Raw genomic sequence first — 21,275 nt, 5'->3', positions numbered from 1 at the left:
TCGAATGGCTTCGATCCACTGAAAGGTAGGCCCCACGTAGCGATCTGAGGACTGGGCCCCGCGTGGCAGCGGAAGAGACGCCCTCTCAGTTCCACTTGACCACCTCTCGTGTCTCTTCTCTACCCCTCCCACGGACCACGGTCGCTTCGTTCTTTCGCAGGTTCCAACCTCCAACCAGGAAAGTGGGAGGGGAATTCGGGATCGGAGGCGCCCGGGCCCCGGAGGCGGAGGAGCGTGGCGCGCCCTCGGATCCTCTCTGGTGAGTGAGCAGTCGCCACCGCCTCCTCTCTGTTGTTGCTCTTACCCCATCATCGCTGGAGTCGAGGGGAGCCGCATGGCGCAAGCCCAGATCCAGGGTACCATTTCGCGCCTTGGTTGGCGATTCTTAGTTGATCGAGCCAATAATGCACCGATTTCACATCCCATGGTCTAGCTTCTGATATCCCTTGGTTTTCGAGACACTGAGTTTTCGTGTGGCAAGGCCCGGCCGTGGTAGGAATGTAGGACGGTAGGACCGTAGTAGGACGTAGGAGGTCATCTGTGGAACACTGCGAAATGTTGTGCAAAATTAGGGTGTGCTGCATTAAGTACGGGCAGCATTTTTCAGGTAGGGGTGCCACCCTGATCTGCTGCGGCTCTGGTTGGTCTGTATACCTTAATCAAACTCTTACAGTTGCTATGCTTATATTGATTATTTGCATAATCAACCTGTTACAGTTGCTTGCTTATATTGATTATTTGCTTGCATATGCATTTAGTTGTCTTTGCTTCCTTATAGTAACATGAGATTGTACAATAATATTTAGTGACAGATAAATAGTTACTTCTCACCACAAGAGAATGATGTAGTTCAGGAGCTTTATAGGTTCTCAACAGGAATTATGACGGGAAGATTAACATGAGAATGTGGGATTACGAATAAACAACTATTTTAATGTTTCCTCAGAGTGATCATGGTTTAGCTGGATAACAGTGTAACTTCAGTCATCCCTGTTTTAACTTTTAACCTGTCATCTGATTCGAATGGCAGTTGTTAATTTTTGGGGATTTATGCTGATCTTTTAAGATGTTAATGATTGAAATAGTTAAAGATGGTAATGAATGAAACACTTAGTAACAGCCTAATAGGATGATTTACAATAGAATATTGTAGAACCGAAAGTTTATGCTTGGAGAAATTAAACCAAAAGTTAATGCATCATTAGAAGAGGAAAGATTTAGAAATGAGGTTAAACATGTCCTCTTTTTATTTGCTATGCAGACACAGTAATACTATGTCTGGCACTGGCAGGACTAGATTTAACCTTTTCTTTTTGTTGTGAGGGAGGTTACCATGTACTATTCATGCTCAATCTGTTATGTGCAGTATTCAGTATCACAGGAAGAAGTCACACACAGGTGTCTGGAACTCCTGATCAGCTATGATCCCTTCAGTTTTTTGGTTTCCTACTCAGTTTAGATTGGTTTATTAGTTCGTTAGCTTGGGTTGTTAGCTTGTGCTCACGGATTGTAATCTGGCCAGACTAGGAAGAAAGTAAGAGAATCAATTTGTTGTCTGCTCTCTCATCCTATTGCTTGCTTGATGCCACCTTGGTGTCAGCCGAACTAAGGTCAGGAAACCAGCCAGGCAACCACCCAATGCTGGCCTATGCAATCACTTCCTCATGGTAGTGACGCAATCATTCATCCCCCAAGGACTATCTGTAATTCTGTATAACACAGGAAAGTGGCCATATATTTCGTGTGCCAAAGCACTGGTCAAGACCGGCCTGCCCAACGCCTGAGGACCGTGTGTGACCCAGGTGGGTCGGGGCCATGTGTGCGCCTTCTGTGCCGTGGCCCAGGGGGCTCTTCCAGGCTACGGTCCCAGAGTCATGGCGGGGTCAGGGTTTGGGGATTTTCTCGGTCTGTGGAAGAAGCCCTTCTTAAGATAATGCCCAGGGGGCGGCTTGTCCCCCCGCAGGCCAAGTTTTTTTTTATATATTTCTTGTCACCCAAGATATATATCACTGCTCGCAAGAGACTCAGAAGGGGTTTTATTTTCCCAAGTCTGCAACTGTTATATTTTTTAGATTTGTAATATAGTCAAAATAAAAGTACCAGAGAATGGAAGAATGGAAAAGCTATGAATGTATGGCATGTATCCTTTTATCATGTATCCCATTTTTATTTTCATGTGTTAACTGTTAATGCTGCCATCTTACCACTGCAATCATGTTTCTCAGGACAAAATGGACCTTGCATCAGAAGGTTTGACAGCACAACAACAGAAGGCAAATAGTCGAAGACCAGTTGGTAGCTCACAAATTTGGACAGTATGTCTCTTTCTCGTTCCTTACTCCTTTCATTACTTAGGCATCTTAAACAAGTTACACACCGAGGTACTCTAAATTTTGTAGCGGTACGGTGTTCTGCTTCCAAGCCAGCAGACTCGAAAGCTAAAGGAATGGGTTCTGACTGATCAGCAGCAACAGCTTGTTAATGCTAGTGGTCTTGGACATCTTGCACTTACCACTGGGTTTACCATTGATCGTTCTTTGCTTACATCCTTTTGCGAGAGATGGAACAATGAGACAAATACTGCGCATTTCTTGGGATTTGAAATGGCACCATCACTTCGTGATGTTTCATACATTCTTGGCATTCCAGTGACTGGTCATGTGGTGACCGCAGAGCCAATTGGTGATGAAGCTGTGAATCGAATGTGCTTGTATTATCTTGGAGAGAGCCCTGGAAATGGAGAGCAATTGTGTGGCTTAATTAGGTTGACTTGGTTGTATAGGAAGTTCAGTCAACTACCAGAAAATCCGACCATTAATGAGATCGCATATAGCACCAGAGCATACCTTCTATACCTGGTTGGTTCCACCTTATTTCCTGACACAATGAGAGGATTTGTATCCCCAAGATATCTACCCCTGTTGGCGGATTTTAGGAAGATCCGTGAGTATGCTTGGGGGGCTGCAGCCCTTGCTCATCTGTATAGGGGATTGTCTGTTGCAGTAACACCTAATGCCACAACACAGTTTCTTGGCAGTGCAACTTTGCTGATGGTATGCTCTTTATCTGAATGATTTATTATCTCTGATTTCTGTATTATCTGCCTCACTAATCTGGGCTTCCCCTTGTTCCCGCAAGGCTTGGATTTATGAGTACCTTCCTATAACTCAACCACAACAGAAGAATCAGAGCACCTTGCTGCCCCGGGCTTGCCGGTGGAACTTTGGAGGAGCAACACGTGGACAAAGAAAAAAAGTTATGGAGTGGAGAAAAGTTTTCGAGCAGCTTCAGTTATCTGAGGCAAGTCCCAAATTACCTACTTGTACTCGTGTTCCAATGTGTTCAACTGTTATGTTATACTATCCCAATTATGTTTTCAGGTCAATTGGAACCCTTACAAGGACATGAATCCAGCAATTGTTCCAGAATATTGCATTGCTGCAGATAACATCTGCTACTCACGGACATGGCTAATCAGCTTTAACATAAAGGAGGTGTATGTTCCTGACAGGTTTGCTAGGCAGTTTGGAAGGGACCAGGTTCGCCTCCATGGCGTACCAATGTGGGCAAGAAGAACATGGAGTAAGTGGAAAGACTGGAGGATTGAGTATGCTCGTGAGATTGAGGAGTTCCATCAATTGGTTGGCTGCCGTTTCACCCCTTCTGCAGAAACCAATATCAACTCCCTACCACCATATGAGTCTGTGGCTGGACAGAATGCTACTGGATGTAGTCGGAATACCTTGCATGACATTTCTTCAATGGTAAGGCCTTTACAGAAAGTTGATCTCTTGTGCATTTTGCTTACATGGTGGGCCTCAGTGTCCTTATTGTTTGTGACTTGCAGATTGAAGATTTGAAGAATGATCTCCCAGTAATTGATCGGTATCTTGAGGGACACTTGCTTCCTGCAGAGGTTGCAAGCTTCTTAGAGAAAGTGGGTACAATGATCAAGAACTACTCTCCACCACAGGGCAACAGAAGGAAACATCAAGCAGCTCAGGGCCAAACTGGCCCTGTCAGGTCGAAGAACCCAAGGAAAAGGGGGAAACCTTCACTCTTTCAGGATCCTTCGAACCCTCATCAGTATCCAGGCGAGCTTGTCCCATATCAGGCAAGCAAGTTTGACATGGTGTTTGATGGCACCAGTCCTCTACTAAATGGGGGTGATGAGTACAAGGAACAAGAGGCCATGGAGCCATGGCAAACCTCCCATTTGACAATGACCCCGTCATCTTCATCTCTAGGTTCAAGCTCACCAGAATCAATGAAGCGGGGTCGGCAAGATGAGGGCGAAACTCAAATTCCAAGGGGCACTGAAGACCTCCGTAGGAGTGGAAGGCTCTGTGTGCAGCTGAAAATGTTCAAGCACAGGGATGGAGTGGGTGCCGAGGCAGCTAATCCAATTTTTCTCTGACGGAGACCACCAGCTCTTGGCCTTCGTATTGTACAAAGTAGTGGAAAAAGAAAACTTAGTCTGTTGCCCTGCTGAGTGCTGACAGTTAGCTGGTTGTAGGTTTCTTGGGGTTCCTGATAGTGTGGATTAATGTGGCTGTGCATAGCACAGCGCGGAGCCATTGCCATTTGTCAGTGCAATTAGCAATGATTTCCCATGTTCATATCTCAGCAGTCAGCATGTAGCCCCAAAGGCAGACGCCACAACGTGCAGTCTATCGCCTAGACGATGACCTGCCTAGTTATTCTGCTGTACAAATTTGGTTCCAGATGCTGCTGCTGCTGCTAAGCTTCAGTGCCCTTGTTTTTGCAAGCATAGTTATTCTTTTTTTAACACTAAGCATGGTTATTCTTGAATCTCGACTGCTCATGCAGCAGGCACTCGGATCCACGATCTCGTCGAGTCTTCCGCTTCCCACACCAAAGTGCTGCCGCCGCTTTCGATGCTCGAAGAGAAGGGTCTTCAGAATCTCATGAACAGGCTGCACTAGGCCCCTCCAGCCGAACTGGCACACGAAGAAGCAACAGCAGAAATGGCAGCCACATGATCCAGAGACTGAAGCAGCTCCAGACGCTGCACGCCTGCACATGATGCTGCGGCGCATAACCAGCACGGCAACACCTAGGAGCGCGCCTGCATGCCGAGGATAGGGGGCAATTGCACCCACATCGCGGTTATCCGCGGATTTTAGACAGGACAAGTGCGGGTGCGGGGTCAATATTCCACCCGCAGGTGGACCCGCACCCGTCCGCAAACAAAGAAATCTCATCCCAGTGTACTTAGATAAGGCTTAGCTCAATTATCCTAACTAATCCTAACTATAAAATGAGCACAAAAACTTATGGATTTGTTATTAGTTTGTTCTTATTACTTTGAATTTATGAATTTGTCGTTTGTTTGCCCTTATTATTTATAGAAATGTGATGTTTGACTATTTAAATTGATAGATTTGTGTATTTTTATTATATCTATTGTCACACCCGCGGACATCCGAAATCCGCCCGAAACCCGCGGGTGTGGGTGCGGGTGCAGAAATGCACCCGCGGGTCTACCTGCGGGTGGGTTTTTTCTAACCCTGCGGATTTGCCTGCGGGCAGATTTTCGTCAAACCCGCACCCACATCCGCGGGTGCCATCCCCGCCGAGGAAGAAGGTGGCAGACTGGCAGTGCGGGGAGGGCGCGTGGAACGCGAGGTGGAAGAGGAGGACGCCGACATGAGAGGCAGATGAGGCGGCGGCGGTGAGCACTGCGACTCCGTTCAGGTCAACAGGTTCAGGCACCGGCCCGGGAACTGATCCATGAGCTGTGATCATCGTTCACATTGCCTGAGCCTGACATGACTGCAACCAGCGGTACCAGGATGCAGATGCCTGCTAGTGCTAGATGGAAGGATTTATACTTGCACTATTCACGGCCTGTTTAATGCAACATCTCCCAGCCTTGATGCTGCTGAAGGGCTGTACTGCGTTCCATTTGTTCTCAAAACAACAACTAATGGTAGTTCACTCTGCACTGTCGCACTCTGCACGGAGCATACACTGGAGTTGCCCTCAACCCTCACCAGCAAAGCACGATAGGCCGAAAGAAATAGGCCAAAATTAATGCAAGCATTTTCTTGAATACGATGTTTGGTGCGTAACAGGAAAACATGATTTTGACAAATCCCCTGGTTTTATTTCTCCAACCAAATAACTACTCCAGTTATGTTGTATTGTATCTCGCATTCTCGCTCCCTCCGATCCAAATTATTGATGTATCATTTGTTTGTCAAACATTCATCTATTCCGCGAACCTTACTCATCATCAGTCAGCAGCGGGAAACCACGAATTTCTACAAATCATTTTCGATCGAGTTGTGCAGTACTTCGCGCGGATGACAGACCTTTGAGGATGGGACATTATAGAGGGCCCCACACGACAGTGTCTATCGAATCCCTTACCTCCCGGCCCCACCTTCTTTCTGCAGGCACCCCTCCCGGACGAACAGGCGCAAACCAGGCACCAACGCCAAATCTCGCGACCTGTCGAAATGGGCGAAACCGGAGGCAGCGAGTAGCGCGAGACGAACGCCGAATCCCAAACCCTAGCGCCAGGAGGAAGACGGCGAGCGAACGCGGCAGCGGTCCCGGCCCTCCAAAACCCTAGCCCGGCTGCCGGATCTCGGGGTAGCGAGGCATGTCGGACTCGGCGTCGATGGCGGCCGCCGTCGAGGCGCGGTTCAGCAGCCGCGACCTCATCGGCCGCGGCTCCTTCGGCGACGTCTACAAAGGGTACGGATGACGCCCTCCTACTCCTGCCCCCCAAATTTTCCTTCTCGCCTCCAATTACATCGCGCGGATTTCCGAGCTGATGCGCGGCGGGCGGTGGCCGCGCTCGATTGAGCCGCTAGTTTCGCTGCCGGTCGAGCGGCATTGCGGATTTGAGTGTTGGGGCTCGAGGCGGGGCTGGGTCCGGCGGGGAATTCGTGCGTTGAGTTTTGGGAATTAGGTATCCGAGTGGCCAGCGGAGTGGCGTTTGTGATGTTGTCCACCTGCTTGTTCACCTTAGTTCGGTGGCATTGGTGGTTTCACGGGATCTGGTGTGAAATGATGCGGTTTGAGTGCTGGGTGAGGGATTTTGGCGAACACGGGTTGGTATATTGCAGGGCATGACAGTTTTAATTGAGTGGTTTTAGTATTGGATGGCAGCTCTGCTTCTAAAAAACTGATATGCAGGTGGCACCTAGTGAGTAGTGGCCTATTAGGCAGGCTAGGCGCTCGGCAGGAGCGTGGCGTCTAGTGCCTAAGCACCACCCAGGCGGCTACGTAACCAACCTTTGAAATAGTGATCACATGCTATTGGACTTGTTTTCTATGTATTAATAGCTATCTTTATGTGGGGAAATGCCATTCCTGTGAGGACTAAGGAATATGCTTGCTCACCATGACTGAAGGTATAATTGTTTTGTTCATGTAGAACATAAGCGCTTTATGATGTGACACACTTAAGTGAGGGGTAGGCTGTTACTGGTTGCTTTCCTCATTTTCAAAGAAAAGATGCGCGAGCTTCAGGTGTTCTCAAAAATAAAGGGTGTGCATGTTACGTGGGGAAACTGGTTAATAGTTTGTTTGTAACTCACCGCCTAGGAAATTTCCATATTCTGTTTCCTCTATACTTAAATTCTTACCTTTGGAATAGACAATAGTTAGCATGTGAAATGGAAATTCCGCTATGTACTTTGTATCGTTGCTCAATAAATTTAATAATTTATACTGTTTATTTCACATATAATGCACATCAAAGTTGGTGTGCTATTTGCATGGAGAATGTTATAACATTTACGTTATTTCCCCATTCACTTTAAAAGGTATTTATATCATATATTCATATCCATAGGCATTAGCCCCCCTTTAAATTCTACACATGAGTTGTACTTCTATCCTTTCTTCTACCTCATTTTATGTTGAATTTCAATGCTTGCTCAATATTCGTTTGTGTTATTTTTTTTGTAGGTTTGACAAGGAATTGAATAAGGAGGTTGCTATAAAAGTCATTGATCTGGAAGAAGCGTAAGTCCATAACATAGATTTTACCTTGACTTCCCTTTTCAACATATTAGTTACTATTTTCACTACACCTGTAATATTTCCGTCTATTTTACACAAAAATGCTTATGTGTTTTGGATAAAAAAGAATTACCATATTCAACACCGATGGTGTGTTTATGTTTAAAAAAAATGGAGAAGGAATGGAGAAGTTTTGCTTTTCTGTGAAATGGATGCCCATGTCTAGCCTTATGCTTGCATGCATTTCCACTCCCTCTATTTCTTTTTTGATCGGCCACTCCCTCTAATTAATGTCAGAAACTGTCATATAATTATATCACCACTAGATTTCCTTGGAAAGAAACTGCTTGTCGTGAAACTGCAAACTTTACCAGTCCTCTACCTCATTCTGCATCTGTAATTAAATTTTCCTTGGAAAATACTTAACTAATCGGCACACATTGTCATTGTAGATTCTTTGTTTTTCTGGTCTGTTTTCTTCCACCAAGAATTTATTCCAATTTATTAATTTCTTTTCAACCAATTTCATGCAGTGAGGATGACATTGAAGACATACAAAAGGTTGTAGTTTCACCTTGTGCTCTATATTTGATACTAGGCTATCATAGGATCAACTTAACATGCATTGGTATGGAAAGTTCTTTCCCTAAAAGGCTTTATTTCCTGTTGCAGGAGATATCTGTTTTGTCACAATGCCGGTGCCCTTACATAACTGATTATTACGGCTCTTATCTTCACCAGACTAAACTGTGGATAGTAATGGAATACATGGCTGGTGGTTCTGTGGCTGATCTTGTATGTTTTATATATCCTTTATCAATTGACTCAGCACAATGCTTCATACAATGCAGATAGAAGTGAAATTAATTTTATTCCATTTTCATTTGCCAAGCATCAGATAAATTACTTGGGCGATAATTTAATGTTGCTGTTGCTTTTATCTCTGTGACAGCTTCAAGCTGGCCCTCCTCTGGATGAAATGTCTATCGCATGCATTCTGAGGGACTTGTTACATGCAATTGAATATCTGCATTCTGAAGGAAAAATCCACCGTGATATTAAAGGTCTTACTTCTCCCCCCTTTCCTTTTTCTTACCTGGATGTTTCTCTTGAAAACATGCAACTATTTGGAGCAACTACGGAACTACCAACCCAATAGCAATCGAACTCTTCTGGAATGAGCCTTCCCTTAAGCTGTGTTTACTTTAGGTGGTAATGGATAATATTTTCAGATTGACTTACCTCGTTGCATAGTGTATGTGATATATCTTGAATTCTTGATAGATCTTTTCCTGTTGGTCTTGGTAATCCCTTTGCTAGTTAGGTATATATCATTGCCATGGAAATAAATGTATCTAGTTGGATGCGGCCATTTGATTGATAGCAGCCACAAAGACATAAGCAGTGTATTACACCTCTGTCTGTCTGCTAACCGGAAGAAACTAAAACCAATGGACATGAAGCTTTTTTTTTATAAGGATGGTGTTACTGTATTCTCATAGTGCTACAACAATTACTTGGTATCAGTATTACTCTTGCATTACAAAATATTTTTCTGGAAACCTATCCACTCCATTCGAACTACCCTAATCAAGTAATCACTCCATTCCCATCCTGGGATGTGCAGAACATATCTAATACTGCATGTCAAATTAGTTGACTATGACTTTATTGATACAATAAAGTTACTTGACCTTTTATTAACTGTTCCATTTAAATTCCTTGCTTGTATGAAAACATTTGGATCTTATTTGCTATTCAATTCATGTTTGGTTGGGTTAAGGATCGTTACTGCTGTTGGTAGCAGCATGAGACTGGACAAATTTGAAATCTTAGAGGTGCTGGTGCCTGGTGGATATAGAGGGAGAGCAACACCAATGCCAAACCACCCTAGTTGCAAATCTAAGGGGTACACGTACATGTTTAGTGGACAGTTGGTAATGTCCTTCTACAGGTATAGTGATGCGAAGGGTTATGGTCAAACAGATCTACCTTAAAAGTTCTTTGCGGAAAGATGAGGGTTAGCATCCAATTTTACGGTTGCCAATCCAAACCATTTACTCAGTGTTGACATGTAAGGATTCATTATATTTGATACTGTTAAACATAGAGCTTATTACACAAACACAGAAGATCCTGTTGTTTTGCAAGGACTATTAATCAGGATATGCTGTTGCCAATGCTGTTTTTTCTTGTAATGCCCAGCATGATGTAAATTGCAATGACAAATTGTTTGATATTTTGCAGCGGCAAATATCCTTCTCACTGAAAGTGGAGATGTGAAGGTATAATTTTCCTAATACTTGTGGAAGATTTTACATTTAGGAATGTTTTTCATTGTGACTGCTATTCTTCATATCTAGCCTATAATAAATATTGTGATGTTACCACCTGTATTTCACAGGTTGCAGACTTTGGGGTTTCTGCACAGCTGACTAAAACAATGTCTAGGAGAAAGGTACATAACCATTATTTGATCATGTCAAGTTGCTCAATACTTCTGCGTATGCATCAGGAACCTTTTAAACCCTCAACTATAGCTCAAATTGACTGGCCTAGATGATTGATTTTAGATTCTACTCATTAATGAAATCCTTGGTATAAAAGATACTAGAATCAAACCCCCTTATTTCTTCTTGTAAACTGATTAGCTATCATTTCCAGATGACTAAACTGTCAGTCCCTGTTGAAAACAGTACTTGTTGACTGTGTTTACCATATATGTGCTGTGCTGCTAGACATTCATATATGATCCTGTCCAGCTCAATGGAGCACGTAGGTACTGTAGCATCTTTTAATCATTACATTGTTCATTGTAAAGCTAGGAATAATCCGTGCAAGCCATGGCTAGATTTGAGAAATATGTTTATATTCAGTATACAACTCTAATATCTATGGCTAAAAATGCACTTGTATTTTCCATACAGCTATTGTGGATCTAGTAAAAAAATGTACATTGTTATAAATCTACTCCCTCCATATTCATGGTTTAGATTTTTTCCTTTCTCCTGATTAATGTGAGAACTTCTAGGATTTCTTCTCAGGCTTTTCTGATATCAGTATTATTGAGGTGCCTTAAGTTTAACCAATTGTTTTTCATGTACATAAATAGATAACCTTTTCTATTCTAGTCAATGGACTTCTGGTGACATTTTTAGACATTAGTAGCTTTGTCCTTGGGAGTATGTTGGCTGGGTACTGAGTCCAGGCTTCTAAGAGGCATCCAACCAAGTAGGGAAAACACTGTTTTCCGGAAATTTGAGCTGGCAGTTGGTGACGACAAACTAAAAAATGCCCTTTTTAGATTTTAATGTAACTTGGTGGATTATGATTCCTGTACATATTCTTTCATCCTGCAAGATGGTCTAATTGTTATTGACCATTCATGAAATGCCTCATCACGGAGGAAAATGCCCAAATTTGCGGTTCCCAACTGATAATAGACCTGTTTATGATTGCTGCTTACATTATTTACAACATCACCGTGTGATGGAGCCTCGCATATGGCTTGATGGTGTACTTGGTTCATGGAAAATGTATATAGCTTTATGTTTCCTCCGAATTTGCAACTCTCCTTAACATATTGATGTGCAACTCTCCTGCGCGTTCGAGAAATAAGATGCACTTGTTTGTATTGTCTGACTGTGCTCTAGATGGAAGGCAGCATATATCACTATGTTGATATTGTAGGATTTTAACACTTAGCTTAATGACAATCCTGCAGCCATCTGTTGGAATCATACTGTGATTTTTTTTTGTGTGTTGCACTTTACAATTTACATAAATTAGAGATCAAACCTTTGTGTTGCTGCTAATGATTTTGAACTGTTCAGACATTTGTTGGAACACCCTTTTGGATGGCACCTGAGGTTATTCAAAATTCTGAAGGGTACAATGAGAAGGTAATTGTGCATTTGTTAAACAGTTTTATTCATATTGAGAGCTTATTTAGACAAAGTTATGTCTCAATGCAGGCAGATATTTGGTCGTTAGGTATTACTGCTATTGAAATGGCAAAAGGTGAACCCCCTTTGGCAGATATTCATCCCATGAGAGTTCTTTTCATGATACCTCGTGAAAATCCTCCACAGGTCATTTGATTCATTTTCAACAATTGTTACCAAGTGTGTTGCAAGTTGCAACTTACCAAAAGCAGCATCGCTATGCATTTCTGTGCAAGAGGATAAATTGTATTTATTAATATGCAGCTTGATGAGCATTTCTCTAAACCAATGAAAGAGTTTGTGTCACTATGTTTAAGGAAGAATCCAGCAGAGGTAAAAATCCTTGTTCTGTATTTCTACACGTGACATGAGCCATTTTTTCTGCATTATTATGTACCTGATTTGCTTATATATTATACCATTTTAGTTACTATACTGTATTTTATTTAAAATCATGGGTCATTGTCGTGGTTTCTTATTTGGCAGTAATTAACGTGGTAATATAATATGTAAGCTGGAATGACATTTAAATTTATATTCTCCTCACTTGTGCTTAATGTTCTCTTTTCTCACTTTCTCACAGAGGCCTAGTGCCAAGGATCTTCTTAAGCATCGTTTCATAAAAAATGCACGAAAGACTTCGAAGCTTCTTGAGAGAATAAGGTTAATGGCTACACTGTTTGAACTGATAATTTATTGTATCGATGTTCATCTCATTCATGCTGTGTGCTTCTATTGCTGTCTTGGGCAGAGAGCGGCCAAAATTTGCAGCGAAACGCATTGACGCCACACAAAATGGCCAGGCACATGTTGAAGAAGATGATGTTGGTACAGGTACTATCAAGGTTGATAGAGCAAAAGATGCAGCTCCACCTTTGAGGTAGGTTTAAGAAATCAGTAAGTAAAGTAGTAACTTCATTTCCGTCTTTACACACCTGATTATTTTTTCTACTGTAGTCAAGGAACAGTCAGAAAAGCTACAGGCTGGGATTTGCCTGATAGATCAGAGGGCACGGGAACTGTCCGAGTTGTTTCAAGGCCCCCTCAGACTGCCTCCACCAAGGATAGTAGATTTGATGTGCCTCAAAGTCCAAATACACCAAAACGTACAGCTGATCGAGAAAATCAGTGGAGGACATCATATACTGGGTCTGAAGAATCTCTGAATGATCGTGGGAGACTAGAAAGCTCTACTGATGATGTGAGATTTTGATTTGTGGCATGCAACTTTGTTAAGTTTTGATGATTTTACTAACTAAAATTCTTTGCCAGAACCAGAATGACCAATCTGTAAGTGGGTCAGGAACAGTTGTGCTACGGTCTTCAAGAACACCTCAGGTGTACCCAGCAGCTAGCAACCATAGTTCCAAGGTAAATTAAAAATGTCATTAAATTTGTAAATTAATAGGCCTACTGTCCTGGGAGCAGCAGCAACTGATACACCTCATTTGTTAGCCTCCCAGCAGATTCTCCTCATATGAAGATATGTCTTCCAGTGGGACAGTTGTTCGGAATCAAAGTGAAGACCCAGAAACTCCAAGATCTTCAAGGTCAAGGCTGGGGATCCAAGAAAAGGCACCAAGCGCTTCACTAGAGGATAGTGCTGTTAACCTTGCCGAGGTGATGCAGATGAATAATTTGTTCCCTATTTTCTGTATTTGGTTATTAGTAAATGCTTAGTTTTTAATGTACTATGCGGTACATACAGGCAAAGGCTGCTCTGCAGGCTGGGTTAAGAAAGGGAAATGCTCGAGAAAGACCTGTTGTCAACAGGCATGAGAAGGAATCACATGCGCATAGATCTTCTGGTGTAAATAGTCAAGATGTTCAAAGGTACTTCCAAGTTTACTCTTATATCCGTACTTCAAATTTGAAGATAGAAGCATTGTGCCCCATTGTAAGTGTTCTTTGACAAAATTATGTTCTTCATCCTAGTGAGAGTCTAGACATGCAAAAAGGTCGCAAATCACGGCAATTACCTGATGGACAATCAGCTTCTCGAGCTTCTAGTTCTGTAGCTTCACCTACAATCTCGTCATTGATAATCCCTTCTTTGAAGGAGGTAATGTGTTTTGCATGCTCCCTCTCCTAGTTCTTTCTCAATTATATTCTACTAACATGTCCATTCTATCTTCCAAATCGCCGCATTGATTAATTCATACTCATTTTTTACCATGGTTTAGTAGCGCTAGTGCATTTGCTAAGACAATTCTTGTCTTGATAACTTTGAATCCCTCCAGTCATCTATTCCAACTCAGGATTTTCTTGCAATTATGCTGCAGGCTACTGGTGACAGGTTTGAACGGCCTGCTGTTCATGCTTTCCTTGATTCCTTGATGGATCTAGAACATGAGATACCTGGATCATGCGAAGCACTGATTGGCAGATTGCTGCACCGGCTAGGGAGGTTGGGCCACCACTTGTTCTCATACTGTCTCTCGAGGATATACCTTGCTCATTTTCTCAGCTCATAATTGCTCATCAATCATCATTCCTTTTGATGCAGCTCAAAGGAGTCCTCGTTGCAAGGCCTTCAAGAGACGGCAGCTTCAGTTTTTGCAAAGAAGCCTGAACCTCCCTCCGAACAAGCAAGCTACAAGAAACTAGCTAGTACGCCACCATTGGCTGCTCCTACCGTAAGCCCGCTGGCAAGGTTCCTTCTAACAAGGTTGGTCCGCAATTCTTGTGTTTTTCCCTTGCTTAGTATAGCCATGACAAGGAATGAGTTTCTGCCGTTGTAGCAGGTGGCAAAACCAAGTTTCGCAAGATCTCAATTCCGTTTGATTCATGCGATACAAAAAAGAAGAGATATTTCATCTTTGATTCGGTGTATAATTAATTTTGAGTGTACATAATGCAATCTTTAGAACTCTTTCTTTTAGACGGTCCCAACCATCTGTTGTTTCATTTGTTGTGTTCATGGTGAATAACATTTCTCCAGCTCATTTTCTTATATACTCCAACTTCCACCGCTGTACTTGTATAACATCTCAAGAACAGCACAGACATATCCAAATTTTACCAGTTGCCATCTAATTAAAATATCGTGAATCTTTTTGGCCAGAATTCTGTCATTTTTTTTTACATATACTAGTAGTGTCGAGGGTTTGGCGGGAACATTTAGCGAAAGTGGCGATTGTGCTCATGAGTCTGGTTTGAAGCTTGGATGATATGTCGGCAATATTTGCTGGCGCGCGCACTGTAATTGCGCTCCTCGTTGATTACCTGCTACAGTACTTACTACTTCAATTCAACTTGCATATTAAAAATGTGCAGAGGCTGGGTTAGAACCCTGGACTTTCTGGTTATAAACAGTAGGTTCTACCGCTGCACTAGATCTGTCCTTCACTTCAACTTGTATATTAGTAACTTAAAATTGTATAAAATTAGAGGTTGGTTCTTAGATTATCTAACATAAATTCTAAGGTCCTTTATTGAGGTAGCGCGCGTGACCTCGAAGCATCACAGAAGGCTAGAAGTAGAAGTCTTCTCTTACTGTCTGGCGTATGATTCATTGGTGCATGGGGTTGCATGCAAAGAAAGATTCAATTAAAAAATCACAATTCTTGAATCAACTATCCAATTAAAATCTGAATGCATCATCGTGTTTGTAACGAGATCTTCAAAAGAAAGCTTCACTTGACTACATTTAAAAAAAACTTATAATAGAAAAAATTTACTTTAGTTCAGAAACAATTGTTCCAGCTTCACAATAAAATTGTTCCAATATAATTATCTATTTTTTTATAAATATGGAACAATTTATTTTTGAAAGAGGAACATTTATTACATCTTAACAATAAATGTTCCAGTACAAAAATTGTTCAAATATAATAAAGTGTGGTATTATTTTGAAGATTTTATGGTAACAAATTCAGTGGTGCAGTCGGATTTTGATTTTGAGGAAAAGGTGCAAACCAACCTCTTCGTACAAACCGAGCAAACTTCAATCTAGGTCACCGGATCAACATCCAAGAGCTAGTGCAGGGGAATGTGGGGGGATTTGCAAAAATGTGATCAGAGGTAGGCGAGTAATTGTAAAATTACTCAATCTCTCATATCTCTTGGATGTTGACCCGGTGGTCCGGATTGAAATTTGCATAGAAAATTTGCACGTAATTGACTCCAACCGTACTACAAAGGAACCACTTCCCTTTACCACCCATACTAGTGCATGACGCGCGCGATCGCGCGCGTTCCTGCCAAATTTGTATCAATTTTTTGAAATAAAGGTGTTAGATTGGGTGTATTAATTTACGAACGCGGAAATCGTTTGTTGGTAACATGGTGGATGTATAATTCGTAAGTGACAGAACATGATTACATTTTGACAGAAAATCGGGCGCGCTCATGCAGGTGATGTTTCATAAAGAGCTTGTATAAGTTCTTTTTTCCTTTTTTTTAAATACAGTGGAGATGTTGTACGGGTTTAAAATTAAATTATTTTGAAATAATTGGATTGCATAGAAATGCCACTTAAAAATCTTATTAATAAATAAGAAAGTTTCTTTGAACCAAGATTTGAATGACCAACATAAGGAACCCTCCAAAAGCAAAATACTCATATTATATTATAGTGCCGTAACGGGAGATATTGTTGAAATTTAAGTATTCCAATAATCCACACCAAATTATCATTGGAGATGGCAAGGCAATCCAGTGAACCAGCATATTTCCTTGGAGAAGCCATTCCATATTTCCTTGCACATGTTGGACAGCCTCACATACAGGGTACATCGCCAGCATCACCGAATTAATGGCGTAGGTGACGGAGTTGCTGACGGGTGCCCTTGCTTCCCATGCCGGCCTTGTAAACGACCGTGTAGCACAAGAGCAAGAGCTCGCCGCGATGGAGAATAGTAGGATGGACAGTCAGCTGCATCTACAAAATTACCTCCTGCACATGGTTGGAGATGCATGAGCAGTGGGGGCCTATTTGCAATTTAATGAATAATGAAGAAGAATTTTGAAATTTCACTTGAACTCTACTAATCATTGATTTCACCAGCCAGGTAACATCAGAGCAGTTGATTGCTCGTCATCAACAACCCAAGCTGGAGGTTGATAAGACAAGCTTCTCACTGCTTGCGTTGTGATGAGATATATAAGTTAAATTTCCATATCTATGTCAATACATATCAAGCTGGTTATTTCGAAGCCATCATTTGTCCATTGTCTGCCATACTTAGCACCTCGATTATGTAGTGACTATAGATAAAGGGCACAAAACTGAATTTGTGAACAGGGAGCATAGTCTAACTCATAGTTTTGCCACCAGACAACACCATTTCCTCTGGTGAACCAATTTGGAAACCGGAATAAGTTTACATTCCCTAACCATTGATCAAAAATTTTCATAGGTATAGGACTTGTCACTGGGAACTGAAATGACGTCAAGTCATGTAGTTATACGTTCTGAACTCGTAACAGACAATACAATTATTTTATACTGATCAAGCTCGATAAATAATTGAAATTTCATAAATGCAAGCACCTTGGATTGGGAACAACAAAATTTGAGATTCTAGCATTCATGAGGTGTAGCATTTAGCACAACAAAAGACATGGGATACTAAAACCGAAGTTATTATTGATTGAAATTTGTTTCAGTTTCACATCTCCGGACAAACATGAATGGCTTCTGTTGCACATTGCAAATCAGGGTCAAGGTGGCTCACCATGGCAGGATGAAGTAGTGGTAGTTAAACACAAAACACAAAGAAGTAGGGCTGAGGTGCAAGAAAAAAGTAAATTTGTCTGGCAGAATCGACTAATACCTCTTCGGACCTCCTGTTCTTAGCTCGCTGCAGAGCCACCATGAGCCTGAATGACCATGAGGATGGCTGGGATAGCAAACTCATTATTGCAGGCCGAGGACTGAGGTACAATAGTCATATTTATATCAGTATCGAGTACTTTGATTGCTTATGAAGCATAAAAAAATCATTATTGCGGGCTACTGGTATGGACTGAAAATTCATGAATATAGGAGCCACTACTGACGAATATAGGATCCACTACTGGTAGTAATCATACAAATTTAATTGTAATTAGGAAGCTAGTAGTACCAACAAAGTAAAATAAGTGGCTCGTGGCTCACCTCGACCAACTCCACAATGGTATATGTGATGGATGTTGGCAGGTAATGCTAGGTGCAGTTCCCCTGGGTGACAACCTGCAGAGGAAGGAACTAAAGATGGTATTAAAATTTATCAATAATGGTAATAACCAGCTCATTAAGGTGAATTCATTTGTGTGCAATGCCAGATGTCTACCAGTCAACCCCAATTTTAACTGCACACTTGGTAAATGACCCTCATGGCACATTCATCATAACATAATAATTTCCTGTGACTCAGAGACTTCTCAAATCATCACTAAGAGAACTCTACATTGGTTCTTCATGTATGGCCAGAAGAAAAGTGTGACATACTTTCCATGTAATAACCTTTAGCACCCACCTGACTCGATCACAGAATGGCATACCTGCCCAAACAATCGATCTCTACCATTGCCTGACGTTAGAATATAGTATCCAGCACAAAAATTTAGAGTCATGCGCGATGGAAAACAACAACCCTGACTTTTCAAAAAAAAAACACAAGGGAGCATTATATGTTACTTTTGGCAATCTCGAATTCACAACTCTTTGTGTTCTAGTTTCAGTTTTTTTTATGGAACACAGTTTCAGATAGAAAAGAGGAATATATTCTCATGAGAAAATTTACAAAATAGCAACAATAAAAAAGGAAAGATCTGACTGGCCTCTTGTTCCCAAGCAATGTAGACAGTCACGAAAATTTCTTATCCACGATCAAGAAAGATATGGAAACAAGAAGGTCATTTCCAAATGATGTATAAGTGTGATCTGGCCCTGCAAAAGTGTCCTAATCCTTTCAGTTTCTACATCTTCCTATTATTCAATTGTTTGATTTAGTCAATAAAACCTAAATTTAACAAATCTATTTGTCCATATACAAATCAAACCAGCATTTCATCACATTGGTATTCAGAATTTAAGATCTGAAGGAGTAAAAGTGAAAGAACTTTTTCCCAAGCAATTTCACTGAATGGAGGCCTAGGAGATGTCTCAGCTGAAGGATAGGGCCGGGATGCAAACTGATGAAGTTTCTGAACGAGGACTGCAAACCTGGCAGCAGACAGACGAAAAACCGTATGAACTGCACACCGGGGACGGGCGAACAAGATCAGCACCACATCGATCCAACACTGCATACCAAAAGGAGCATCGATAGAAGCCGGATCCAACATAGGGATAAGCTAAACCTGGCTTGAAAAGAGGCGCAGGGGAAGAAGTAAAGTAGATATAGAGATCAAGAAAAAGAAGCAGCCACTGTGGGAAAAAAAATGAGGACGAAGTAGAGCAAGGGCCAACCTGACTATGACTGACGAAGACGAACAGACTATTGGCACAGCAATGTATCCCTTGTGCGGTTCACCTGTGCGGTTGTGAGGGTGAGGGGGAGAGAAATAAGGTCAGTAGCAGGTCTCCAAGAAATGCATTGGTGGTAGGAGAGAGAGCCGCAGGCAGGCAGCGGGCAGCCGGAAGCCTCCGCTGCCAGGAGCCGGCCGTCGCTGCAGCTGCTCCCGAGCTCGAGCAGCACCGCCGGCGGAGGGAGCCTGGGAGGGGGTGGACGGAGGCTGCACGGCGGCGCAAGGCCGAGGAGAGCAGGGGAGGAGGGCGCGGCCGGAGGAGGGCCGGAGCCGGCGTGCGGCATGGCTGGCGGGGCGGTTCTTGGGAGGGAGGCGCCGATGAGGGAGGGCCAGCGAGGCTGCTGCCAAGCCGCGCCGAGAGAGAGCAGGGGCCGCGGCCGCCGCGCGTGCCCGGCCCTGCTCGCCACGGCTGGCGCGAGCGCCGGGAGCAGGGCCGCTGCTGCCCCGCGCACGAGAGAGAGAGAGAGGAGGAGGAGATGGAGACGAGCCTGGCCGGATGCCGCCGCCGCGCACATATTTTGCCGCCGGTGTCGAGGAGGCCATCGCGGACGCCGTAGCCGCGTCGGAGGAGGCCGCGCAGCGATCCGCGGACCCCGTGCCGCTCGGAGCAGGGGAGAGTGGCACGGAGGGCGCAGGGGAGGCCACCGCACCTCCTCATCACCCGCCGACCCGGCACGGAGGGAGTAGGGGATGCCGGAGGCCGCGCGGTGGAGGCTCCGCCCCGCCGCAGCCGCCGCAGCTGCCCTGCTGCGGGATCTGGCCGGCGTGCTCATGCAGGGTCCTCGACGCGGAGAGGAAGGGAGGGGCGGCGCCGGGAGGAGGGAGCTCCGGGGAGGCAAGGGCCGGAGAGGGAGGAGCAGTGGAGGCACTGCCGCTGCCGCCACTCAGTCCCGCCGGCGAGAGAGATAAGAGAGAGAGAAAGAGAGAGAGGAGAGTGGGCCGCCGCCTTCTGCCCGCCGAGCCGTCGGGAGACGCGGCCGAGCTCCGGCTCGCCGCATGGACGGCGACGGCGGTGCGGAAGGGGGCCCGGGGGGGGCAACAAGGGGGAGAGGGGCAGTGGCGACCGGCGACGCGGAGGAGATAGAGCGAGGCAGAATTTTTTTTGGCTGATGGGAGCGAAGGCGGAAGGGGTGGAAGGGATTCGAGAGGCTTCCACCCAACAGCAGCGGACGCGTGGCTACAGCAGATGTAAACGGAGAACCTTAAAGTCAATTTTTGCAGACGCTACAGGATGAGACATGCTCATTTCAACAATCAAACAGTGATGGCTGCTGTTGCCGGACGATTAAAATCCAACGGCCGACTAATTTCTGGACGACGTGGATAGCCTCCCTTTCCGCCGTGGGAACCAACTTTCATCTATAGAAAATTTGCGGATCGTGGCAGAGGCAGACATTGCAATCAACGGACTGGATGACTAGTGAAGCATTCCTAGTGCGTGCGTAGCCAAGTACAATCGCAATTCACAAGTTATAAAACTTGCATTCTGCTACTGGTATGCGATGGTCGGTTTGGATGTTTGGTTGCTGGAATGCGTGCTGGGTCAATCATATAGGTATATCAGGAGTTCATCATTTGCAGTAGCTTTCACGGTGCATCGCTCCCTATTAAGAGCTTGATCGGTTAATTCCCTCCCTCCATAAAGAGATTAGAAGGGATTGAGGGAGATTTTAATTTGTTAGGGTTTTAATTCCTTCCAACCTCCTCCAATCCACTCCAAACCGAATAAAGCCTGAACGGGACCGGTTCCGAGAGAAGTTCGCGTCGATAGGGTATGAGTATATGACCGTCACCGCGAACGACCTCTTCTCGGCCGGGTCCCACCATCCAGCGACTCGAGCCCACTTCGACGCTCGACCGGGAGGTCCGGGACAG

At 43.8% G+C, this 21,275-nt stretch overlaps 2 protein-coding genes and 1 long non-coding RNA gene across 8 annotated transcripts; 2 read left to right on the top strand and 1 right to left on the bottom strand.

Moving 5' to 3' along the window:
• Positions 1 to 105: 105 nt before the first annotated feature.
• Positions 106 to 4,770, top strand: LOC120661449 (protein MAIN-LIKE 1-like). Its single transcript, XM_039940316.1, has 6 exons — positions 106 to 259; positions 2,226 to 2,315; positions 2,400 to 3,053; positions 3,139 to 3,300; positions 3,381 to 3,764; positions 3,848 to 4,770. The coding sequence occupies exons 2-6, from the start codon at positions 2,232 to 2,234 to the stop codon at positions 4,415 to 4,417; spliced, it is 1,854 nt and encodes a 617-aa protein (XP_039796250.1). The 5' UTR covers positions 106 to 259; positions 2,226 to 2,231; the 3' UTR covers positions 4,418 to 4,770.
• Positions 4,771 to 6,413: 1,643 nt separating this feature from the next.
• LOC120661448 (serine/threonine-protein kinase svkA-like) lies at positions 6,414 to 15,011 on the top strand. 4 transcript variants are annotated; one of them, XM_039940315.1, is made up of 20 exons: positions 6,414 to 6,726; positions 7,948 to 8,004; positions 8,535 to 8,562; positions 8,674 to 8,796; positions 8,954 to 9,065; positions 10,249 to 10,286; positions 10,406 to 10,459; positions 11,835 to 11,903; positions 11,976 to 12,092; positions 12,210 to 12,278; positions 12,529 to 12,608; positions 12,697 to 12,825; positions 12,903 to 13,146; positions 13,224 to 13,316; positions 13,401 to 13,565; positions 13,654 to 13,778; positions 13,881 to 14,007; positions 14,228 to 14,352; positions 14,452 to 14,613; positions 14,690 to 15,011. In XM_039940315.1, exons 1-20 carry the CDS (start codon positions 6,632 to 6,634, stop codon positions 14,727 to 14,729), a joined length of 2,052 nt encoding a protein of 683 aa, XP_039796249.1. In that variant the 5' UTR covers positions 6,414 to 6,631; the 3' UTR covers positions 14,730 to 15,011. The 4 variants fall into 4 exon arrangements, with proteins under 4 accessions (XP_039796249.1, XP_039796247.1, XP_039796246.1 ...); XM_039940314.1 differs by having other exon boundaries at positions 6,415 to 6,726; positions 13,218 to 13,316; XM_039940313.1 differs by having other exon boundaries at positions 14,452 to 15,011.
• Positions 15,012 to 16,485: 1,474 nt separating this feature from the next.
• On the bottom strand, positions 16,486 to 20,762 carry LOC120661447. 3 transcript variants are annotated; one of them, XR_005669907.1, is made up of 4 exons: positions 19,342 to 20,762; positions 18,046 to 19,232; positions 17,723 to 17,822; positions 16,486 to 16,842 (listed from the first exon to the last, which is right to left on the bottom strand). It is a non-coding gene; the product is annotated as an uncharacterized LOC120661447 (long non-coding RNA). The 3 variants fall into 3 exon arrangements; XR_005669908.1 differs by having other exon boundaries at positions 18,046 to 19,175; XR_005669906.1 differs by having other exon boundaries at positions 18,046 to 20,762.
• Between the last annotated feature and the right edge of the window lie 513 nt (positions 20,763 to 21,275).

The sequence above is a fragment of the Panicum virgatum genome, chromosome 2N, assembly GCF_016808335.1.
Source record: "Panicum virgatum strain AP13 chromosome 2N, P.virgatum_v5, whole genome shotgun sequence".
In the NCBI taxonomy this organism is placed as follows: domain Eukaryota; kingdom Viridiplantae; phylum Streptophyta; class Magnoliopsida; order Poales; family Poaceae; genus Panicum; species Panicum virgatum.
This window is presented reverse-complemented; position numbering and strand designations above follow the sequence as displayed.

Excerpts from the sequence above, each read along its gene's own strand:
- LOC120661449 (XM_039940316.1), top strand. The coding sequence starts at position 2,232 with ATGGACCTTGCATCAGAAGGTTTGACAGCACAACAACAGAAGGCAAAT. Across the intron at positions 2,316-2,399 it reads GTAGCTCACAAATTTGGACA|CGGTACGGTGTTCTGCTTCC; the intron begins GTATGTCTCTTT and ends TAAATTTTGTAG. Across the intron at positions 3,301-3,380 it reads AGCAGCTTCAGTTATCTGAG|GTCAATTGGAACCCTTACAA; the intron begins GCAAGTCCCAAA and ends TTATGTTTTCAG.
- LOC120661448 (XM_039940312.1), top strand. The coding sequence starts at position 6,632 with ATGTCGGACTCGGCGTCGATGGCGGCCGCCGTCGAGGCGCGGTTCAGC. Across the intron at positions 10,460-11,834 it reads AAACAATGTCTAGGAGAAAG|ACATTTGTTGGAACACCCTT; the intron begins GTACATAACCAT and ends TGAACTGTTCAG. Across the intron at positions 12,609-12,696 it reads AAGCTTCTTGAGAGAATAAG|AGAGCGGCCAAAATTTGCAG; the intron begins GTTAATGGCTAC and ends TGTCTTGGGCAG.